General features: G+C 37.7%; 1 protein-coding gene across 1 annotated transcript in view; it reads right to left on the bottom strand.

Annotated features, from left to right (window-relative positions):
- Positions 1–853: 853 nt before the first annotated feature.
- LOC107718025 (transmembrane and ubiquitin-like domain-containing protein 1) overlaps positions 854–9414 on the bottom strand; it is a 10175-nt gene continuing 1614 nt past the window's right edge. Inside the window, exons 2-3 of the mRNA XM_016524947.1 lie at positions 6334–6902; positions 854–1462 (exon numbers count right to left, since the gene is read on the bottom strand). Coding sequence (XP_016380433.1) covers positions 1111–1462; positions 6334–6857 — 876 coding nt within the window. The 5' untranslated portion in view covers positions 6858–6902 and the 3' untranslated portion in view covers positions 854–1110. The remainder of the gene's footprint in view (positions 1463–6333; positions 6903–9414) is intronic.

The following is a 9414-nucleotide window of genomic DNA, read 5'->3' as shown; positions in this document are numbered from 1 at the left end:
TATCTAAAACTGACATGATTCATAAATAATGCATGGATGTATTTCCATTGTGTAACAAAACGTCAGAGCAAGTGGCATTCATCATTTTACTATAAAAGACTTTTAAATGGTAAAACAAAATATATAATGTCTGAAATGAAGACACTTATTTTGATACTTTTCAGTTTTCACTTTTTGGACATTTTCTTTCAAGAACTTGTTGTGACATGTCCATGTAAATGCAATGAACTACACCTGTACTTTTCTATTACACACAGCGTGAACTTAAAGGAAACTAACTTGAAATTCATTAAATGACATTCTGACACCAGTCTGTTGAAAGTCATTGGAAAGAGGGCTCAGGAAAATTTAGTTCTGAGGGCCATTTCTTTGCAGATGCCACTTGGTACAATATTTTTTATAATTTAATGGCACTCAAACCTTTTAAGTATGACCTTATGGTCCAAAACTGTTTTGGGGGCTACAGTAAACACTAAATTGTGTGCTGTTTTGCAAAAATGAACAAATCAGTTGCAATATAATCATATGAGCAGCAGTAAAATATTTAAAAAATGACAGCAGTCACCAGTAAATAAAACAATGATTTAATAGATTATATCTCCATTTCAAGCCTTATTGTACACTAAATATTTTAATTGTCCCAACATGTAAGAGCAGCTCTACCTGATCTGCTTTAGTACAGTTTGTGTCTGGCAGACGTCCAGACGAACCCCACTTGAAACTCAAACACCATCAACTCACATACCCTCTTACAAGCAAGCCCCAGTTTCACACTGGCAGCTTGCACATGAAGAAAAAAAAAAAAAAAAAAAAAAAAAAAAGAGGACAGGCACAATCAGCATCTCTAGTTTTCTTTTAAAAATCAAATATGTAGCATATTCCTACCTGTGACACAAGCATAAACTTGGTGCAGACGAAAAATAGCAAAAGAATGACCTCAGAGATGTTTCCCTGAAATCCCAGCCTTCAGCAAACCTGAAAAGTCCAAAAATCCCAGGAGACATTGCCACTGGCATTGGTGAGTGAGCAAGTGCAAAGAATCTTGTATACAGATGTATCTGTATGTGCGCAAACATGTATATGCTGAATATGAGTGGACAGAAACTGCCATCAATGGCGATACACCCCAAATGCAACAAAACTAAAGAAGATGGTGATGCCCACGAGTGAGGCGGTGGCAGGTGCAGTGAAGAACTGCCGGTACTGGATCTGGAAGTACCAGAGCACAGACAGCATAAGCACGAACAGAGGCACCATGAGGCTGCCCACGTTGAGCGCCACATGCACCTGGTCAGCAGCCCGTGCCCCGGCAGGCATGGCCCGAGTGGCATGCTGTGAGATGTGGCAGTGCAGAACACTGTTGTCGGACAGGTTGAGGGAGGCCAGCGTCTGAGCATCGTCCTGAAGGAGCTGACCCTGGTAAATCAGACGTACCTGGTGCTCCTGTCCAGCAAAGTAAGTCCTGAAAATATAATCAAACACACAGATGTTTATATACACAGAAATACAAACACCTACACATGCTGCTTGACCTGTTTAAGCATATTACAAATTATTAAGTCATATTTAGGAGGGGGTGATCCTTTTTCCCACTCAGTGATTGTTTTTTTTCTTACATGTTGGTGTTATATCTTTCACTTGGATGTTAAATACAGCTGGATAAAATAAAAACTGTCCATCTTCATTTCAGGCTGCAAAGCAACTAAATGTGATTATTTTAAATGGGGGTGATTCTTTTCTATACCCACTGTGTGTGTGTGTGTATATATATATATATCAAACACATAGATGTTAATATACACACAAATTCGAACACCTACATATGATGCTTGACTTAAGCATATTAAAAATTATAGTATAACTACACACAGAAACAGAAAAGGTCTTCCTTGGGAATATTAAAGTATAACAAAATCAGTCAAATGTCAAAAGTTTCGTTAAAAAGTTTTAATGACTTTGCAGCCTGAAATGAAGACGGACACAGTTTTTGTTTCATCCAGCTTTTTACTCTTTATTTTACTCTCCCTTTATAACACCCAAGTGAAAGATAAAACACCAACATGTCAGAAAAAAAAGAAAACAGATTCACTGATTTGGAAAAAGGATCCCCTCCTTGTGTCAGTATTTTGTTGAACCACCTTTTGCTTTAATTACAGCCTTTAGTCTGTTGGGATATGTCTCTGTCTCTACTAACTGCACATATAGACTTTGCAATATCTGCCCACTATTCTTTGCAGAACTGCTCAAGTTCAGTTAAATCTGATGGTGACTGTTTGTGGACTGCAGTCTTCAAGTCATTCCACAGAATTTCAATGGGGTTTAAGTCTGGGCTCTGACTAGGCCATGCAAGGACATTCACCTTTTTTTCCTTCAACCACTGTGTGGTCTGTTTTGCTGTGTGCAGGGTTTCTACAGACATGTTACATTTTTAAAGTTAAATTTAAGACCTTTTTAATTCCACCTTATATGATATCTCTTTGGTTTTGAGACTTTAGTCTTTGCAACTTCAGGGATCTTATCTATGCACAATCAGCTTGTAACACTCCAAAGAGAAAGGAAAACTTGAAGTCGCATCATATGACCCCTTTAAGACCTAAGCATGTAATGGAAATACACATTATGTTACATTCATATATGTAATATTTAATGTGTTCAACGTAAAAAGAAAACAAAATATCATCGCTGTAATAAATTATATTTATTACTAAGATATACAGTGAACCTTTCATATCAGCAGACATTTTCATCAGTGTTCTATCAGCTTTTACATACTTAAATCTGCATATTTTTATTTACCTTTACAAAGGCCTATTTTTACAAATGCATAAATAATGTTTTGATATATTAAACAAAACGTTGAATACTGATATTTGAAATTATTTAAATAATAAAAAGGTACTTTAAATGTGAAATTAAAACCGCCAGTAGGTGGCAGCAAGTCACTGTTAATAAGTGAGCCATTGCGATTGAACCGAATCATTTTAACGGTTGATTCATTCAGGAAGGAAACACCGTCATGTTGCTCAGAGACGCACAACAGTGCTGTGGCTGTTTGGAATTATTTTTGTTGTCGAAATAGTGCAAAAACAGCCAATATGGTGTCTAAAACGTAAGTCTCTTAACTTCTAGTTTATTGAACTGTTGTAAAAAATCAATATCACATTTGTAATCATGGTAATTTTGGGAAAATAAAAACGGCACTCTTCATGTGAAATTTATTAACTATGAAGTGGTATAAATATATAAATTTTCTACCCCCATGTCTTGAATTTTGTGATCATAGACTGAATCATGCAGTGAAAGATCGCACTCTCAATGCGCATGTGCACTAGTGTAGACTTCACGTAATCGTAATGCATGCGAGCACTCTGTAGGTGTTTGAATGCTTTTTGCGTCGTGGGAATATTCAGCAAAATAGGTCACTTGTCATGGTATGTTACTTAACTATATCATGTTATGACTAAACTAAACATTTTGAATTTTCACCTCAGTGTGTTTCTTCTGGGTTTCTTTATGTGTGCTGTTGCGCTCATTTGTTCTGAAGTCTCTCACAAAGAGACAACCAGAGTGAGCCTCAACAGCGCGACCTTGATACCAGAAATACACTATCCATTATCAATTGCTGTTTACATTGAATGTAGGCTAATAAAATGAGAAGAATCATTCTCGCGTTTCGATGCTTCGCTGGTTATTTTTTTGTCATTTATGTTTTAAGCAGGCTATTTGTTCGGTCGGGCAAGAAAAAAAAAATAATAATAATTTAAACTAGCTACAAGGCTGATCAGCTGTAGCTTGACCTATATTATTATTATTATTATTATTATTGAGAACATTAAGAAGATAGTTCGACCTGTATTCTGCTACTGCGATTCTCTCTGATGATGCATTTACTATGTACAGATAAGTGCATATGTATTATTTTAATTGTTATTTAATTCTAACATTATAACATGAATTGCAGTGAAACTGTTATACAGTTGAATTTATTTGTACCATAGTCCAGTGTTTCCCAGGCGGCATATATATGCAAACTCATTCTCTGCTGGAGTGGTAGAGATCAAGGTTTCCCCGGTAACGCTGTACATAAAGCAGCACTCTGCTCAAAAAAACACTGCTTTTTAGACATTACATGCAAGATTAAATGAAAATGACATCCAATTTTCTGAAGACAGTCGGTTTCCTTCAAAAAATACAATGATAAAAAAAACCCCGCACTCAATGCATGGAAAACACTGTAGTCTCATAATTGAAGTGTAAATTCTGCAGATTACATCATTGTCCAGTATTGTACTGTCAGCAATTTATTATAAAAACGTTTTCATAATTTTTTATGATAAACACATACGTTTGTTGTAGTTCTTGAAAAGGGATTTTAAAAAAAACGAAATATCATGAAATATTGTAAGTTTGAAGATCTTTTTTATCCCCAAACATACACACTACACAGACTAAAATTCAAAAAGTGAAAGCATAATAGGACCCATTGAAAACGTTTCAGCTTTTATTTTCCTTTTTCGCCCTGAAGAAGATATCACAGGTTCATAAAGTTCGTCGAAATTATCCATCCTCGATCACTTTTAGTCAGTTTTGGCGAAACTCCTCTCAGCTAGCACGTCTTTTCAAAGTGAAAGTAGCCTTGTCACCTGACCTGAATACAGTGCGCTGATTCGCTAAAATTGACTTATCGGCTTCTGTTCAAAAACAACAAGGGCGCTTGTCGGCTTCTGCAGTAAAACGTGAACTCGCGATGCCTTGAAAGTGGACAAAACCGGCTTTTTTGACAAAACGTGTTTAGGGTTCAGATCACGCTATATGTGGAGAATAATGCACGGCAATCAGCTCTTTTTTTTTTAAAAGGGGCATTTATCGGTTTTTGCTAATTAACTCTTCAAATAGTGTTTTTAAAATGCTATCATTAGTAGAGATTGTAGGCATTCTGTAAAGCTGCTCAGAAAAGTTTAAATTTCATTCATAACAGTAGAAAACGCCACTGCAAATTTAGTGACTAGTGATTGTGCAGTGATTTTCCTTGAAAACACAAGCTGTCTTCCCAATGAATAACTTCCCAAAACTAAAAACTCTTCAATCTGACCTCTCACCTAGCGAAAGGGTGCATTCACCTACTGCAAACATGATATGGACTCCCACATACTCAATTCCTCATATTTCCACTAGACATTGAAGAACCCTTCTGCCTGATTTTAATAGAATGGTACTGCTTGTAAAAATGGATAATTGTGCCTCATGAGGCTTAAGGATGTCTCTTTTTGGTTCACTCTTCTGACTGAAAGCATAGTGCTACACACTGCATAGGAAGAAGTAGTGGTGTTGGAACAAAAGGTCTCTGGTCGGTAACTGTGTGTGGGCTGCTGCAGCTTACATTTTCTTGGAAGAAGCCTTCTTTTTGATTGACAAAAATTTATAAGTTGCCTAGTGACAATTAATTCAGCAGGTAGCCAAGGATATAATCAATATGCAAAAATTGAAACAACAACAAAAATGCCCTCTGGGGCCTGTTCTTCGTACGTTGCTTATTTTATCCGAGATGAAATGTCACATCCAAGATTATATCATCGCGCTAATCAGGATCTGGCTAATTCGGTTCTTCGAACGCACCTGTTGTTGATGATTAGTATGGCTGGATTGAGTTATCTGAGATAACTGCGCGTTCATGGGTTGGTTTAAAAGGGGCTATGTATTGATACTCGAAACCACGATCAGCAATGCAGCGATTGGCTGGCGGCAAGACAGCAACGTAATGACATCATATAATAAAAAAAGACACCTGACAAAAAACCTGACATTTTTGGATCCAAGATCATGCCAAATCGTCAACAATCAAATCCAGCTAACGGAGTTAGCAACGTACGAAGAACGGGCCCCTGAAGAGCATGAATGGTCACTGTACAACTGCCATCTTGTTATAAGCATGAAAACAGAAGACAAACAGAAGCAGCACGGGAACCATTTAGAATTCAACTGAGAATGCAAACATGACATGCAATATTGAACAAAATGTTAGATAAAATGTACATAAAATAATTATAAACCATCTAATAAAATGTTTATATATGAGTGAAATATTTAATTCCTTGGTGCAACTACTAATTATCCAGTTCTTAAATTTTGAATTGCCCGGCTGAGAAGTTTTTTTTTTTGCTAATTAAAATAAATAAAAACTACCATGTTTCCATCTGTGGGGTGAAATTTGTATGCTGCCTTGAGCATCTTAATCTTATATATATATATATATAATAAAAAAAAACATTTGATTCCAAAACTTTGATTGATTCCAAAACCAATATTTTTTACGGTCAGTTTTTAGTTGCTTACCGTTTAATGTAACCAATGGTGTCTTGAGGATTCACCTGTGCTGTCCTCTCTGTATCATTCAGGAACTTCAGCCTGAGCACCATGTTTCTTTGGGTGTCATTCAGTGCATCTTCGGCCGAAGGCTGTGTGGCACTTGGGGCGCTGTCTGGAGGTTGAGTTGAGGGACCCGGTGATTCTCGATGTCTCAACCCATCCCTCCCAATCCCTGCTGCTTCCAGGAGGCCGCCCTCTCCTTCTCCAGCCCTACTACCATCCGGGGATTGTCCCGCCGCTCCCGCTTCTGTTCCAGGCTCACTCTTATTGTTCTCCCTGATGCTGTCGGTTGACGAGTCCGTGTTACCAGGGGGGAGCGGCTCCTGGCTGTCAGGCTCTGTGGAGGGGGAGGTCCCTGGGCTGGGTGAGAGGAGGTGTTCAGGGGGTTCAACAGTGTGAGTGGAGGCCCAGGCCAGAACCAGGACGAGCACCAGGAACACCACTCCAAAGAGCAGGGTGACCTCATCACCCACCCCCTCTATTAGAGCCATCCTGGTCTGCTGTGTCCTGGACTAAGGCAACTTCAGACTAGGCACCTACAGCACATGTTCACAATTACTGATGACATTCCTGCCAGTTCATTATTTCAATTAAATACAGGGTCTGCATTATGCACCATTCAAGGTTTCTACAGTTCTAACTAGGGCCGCACAATAAATCGCATGCGATATTTAATGCGCATCTTGTCAGTAAAGCCGGTTCTGTAATCATATATTAACGTGGTTTTGCGTCTCCGTGTAGTAAATGCTGCTCCATGTGAAAGCACGCACGTGATGGAGATTTACCGCTGATTACAGAACCGGCTTTACTGACAAGATGCGCACTTAAACAGCGATTTCTTTAAAAGAAAATATCTCCCTTTGCATTGAACTTTGAGCGTCGTAACTTTGCAGATGTTGTTTATGCTCTAACAGCAACATTACACACTAAATAAAGTTAAAATGGTGAAATCATAATCAACCATCCCTTTAAAAAGACTAATGACATGGTCTGTTTTGAGGTTCATTTTGTTCTGAAATATGTGAAGTATAAACTACAAATACAAAGTTTGTATTTGGTAATGGAACCCTTGTGAAAAAAGCACTAAAACATCCTGTTTTCTTATAAAAAATAACCATTAAAAAAAAAGTTGCACCTGTGGTCTATACAGGTCAAACATTGCCCTTATTTAAACCATGGCCTTTCAGCATCCTAACAGCTTTAAAATAAACCCAAATATTTTGCATGTACTAAGCCCCTCACACTCAAATTGTCTGCTACAGACAATAGAAATATATTGTGAAATATGCATGAGCTATAGTGGAAGATTTAAGATGTAAAAACCTTTTGCTCAATTTGTATCTCAAAGCATTTTTATTTAATTTTTTTTACACAAACAGTGTTATTCTAATATTCAATAAGCCTTTTTTCCCCGTAATAACCATACCAGGAAAAAATTCCATCAAGAGGAATCTTTAAAATTCCTGTTCCTTAATCAAGAATTGACTTTTTCCAATGTGGTTCAAATTTGAACCATCACAGGTGGGTTCAGTTGCTGGGGCAATAGGGAGATAATCATTAAGGCAAGACACCACAGGTGAATAACGTACAAATGTTAACTAACATATATCATCATACTTCTCCAGTTGATTAATCACATTAAAACAACTCTTTTGTATTACTTGTTTTCTGAAAGGTTATGCTTGAATATGTAAATGATGCATTATCTAATTAAAATGCACCAAATTGCATACATTTCCAGAAATCTGAACATTGCATTAAGCCAGGTTTAAAATTCTTCTTTCATTTTGTTGACATATTAGAGTTTAAGGTTTTTACAGAAGAGAATTTGGATATCCTTTATTACACTTTAAATAACAAAATAGTCTAGTTTCAGCAGCCAGGAAAAAAAACATTCCTCATGTTATTAGGAAGCAGCTAGTATTACATAAATCAGGCAAATCATATACAAACAAACTCCTCTGTAAAAACCTTTAGAATGTACATGGGAATAAAATTTTAGTGTGTGCAAGTACTGAAGTAGAAATTTCTGGCTCAGTGCATGAGAAAAAAAATTGAGAAAACAGCCTTTAAAGATGTGTATTGTAAATGAAATCTTAAAGAGTAATAACAAACACTTTGTATTTGTATATTACTTTGAAATTGTATTTTAGATGTTTTCTTTCTACTAGTCTTAAGAAGACTAGTCTAGTGAAGGCTTGACCAGTGGAAGCCAAATACCCCAATATTTCAAAATTGTCCAGCACATGGAAAAAAAAAAAAAAAAAAACAACGGTGGTTTTGCCTGTAGTGTCTTGCTTTAGAAAACTAAAACATAACCACATCTGGATTATTTTAGGGTGATAAATTGGTCTATAAATTTGTTTTTCCACAGTGTGACTGTTAAAGCAGAAATAGCCTCTGTGTACAATCCTTTAAACTGTTACAAGCATAAGCCGCAACCTTTGAACAGAGAAGCAGTGAAGTGGGTCCCGCAGTTAACCAGACATTTCCCCTCTTTAAAGGTGCAGTAGGAGATCTTGGAAAATGCTAACTTTAGCCTGATAGCACTGAAAGCGAACGTCCCACCCTCCCTGCAATCGTCGTCCAAAGCCACGCCCCCTGAACGCATATACGCTCACAGACCAGAATACCAGAGACAACATTACTACAATAGGCTACATCAGCGGTTCCCAATTCCAGCCAATGTTCCGAAGTTAAGTAAATTTCAACGGATTTCCCCCGCTCAGGGAGTAGGGAGCAATGAACATTGTGTAGGGATCATATCGATCGGAACACAGTTCATGCACGTAGCTCACTTCTAACGAGCTGGTTATCTGAATCGGGTGTGTTAACTAAGCGAGACATTCAAAATATGCAGAGCGGGGGGCACGAGGACTGGATTAATCGCTGGGCTACATCATGCGTCATTCACCGGTGAGAAAACTTTAAAAGTACTACAATACCAGGAAGGAAAATCGGGTTGTTGATGTTTGTCTGCCATTCTCGCTCTGTATGCACAGCGTGCGTGAACGTGCTGATGACGTATCCTGTCTGCGCGAACCGGGT

This window comes from Sinocyclocheilus rhinocerous, unplaced genomic scaffold, assembly GCF_001515625.1.
Source record: "Sinocyclocheilus rhinocerous isolate Xijiao unplaced genomic scaffold, SAMN03320098_v1.1 scaffold2258, whole genome shotgun sequence".
NCBI classification, from domain to species: domain Eukaryota; kingdom Metazoa; phylum Chordata; class Actinopteri; order Cypriniformes; family Cyprinidae; genus Sinocyclocheilus; species Sinocyclocheilus rhinocerous.
This window is presented reverse-complemented; position numbering and strand designations above follow the sequence as displayed.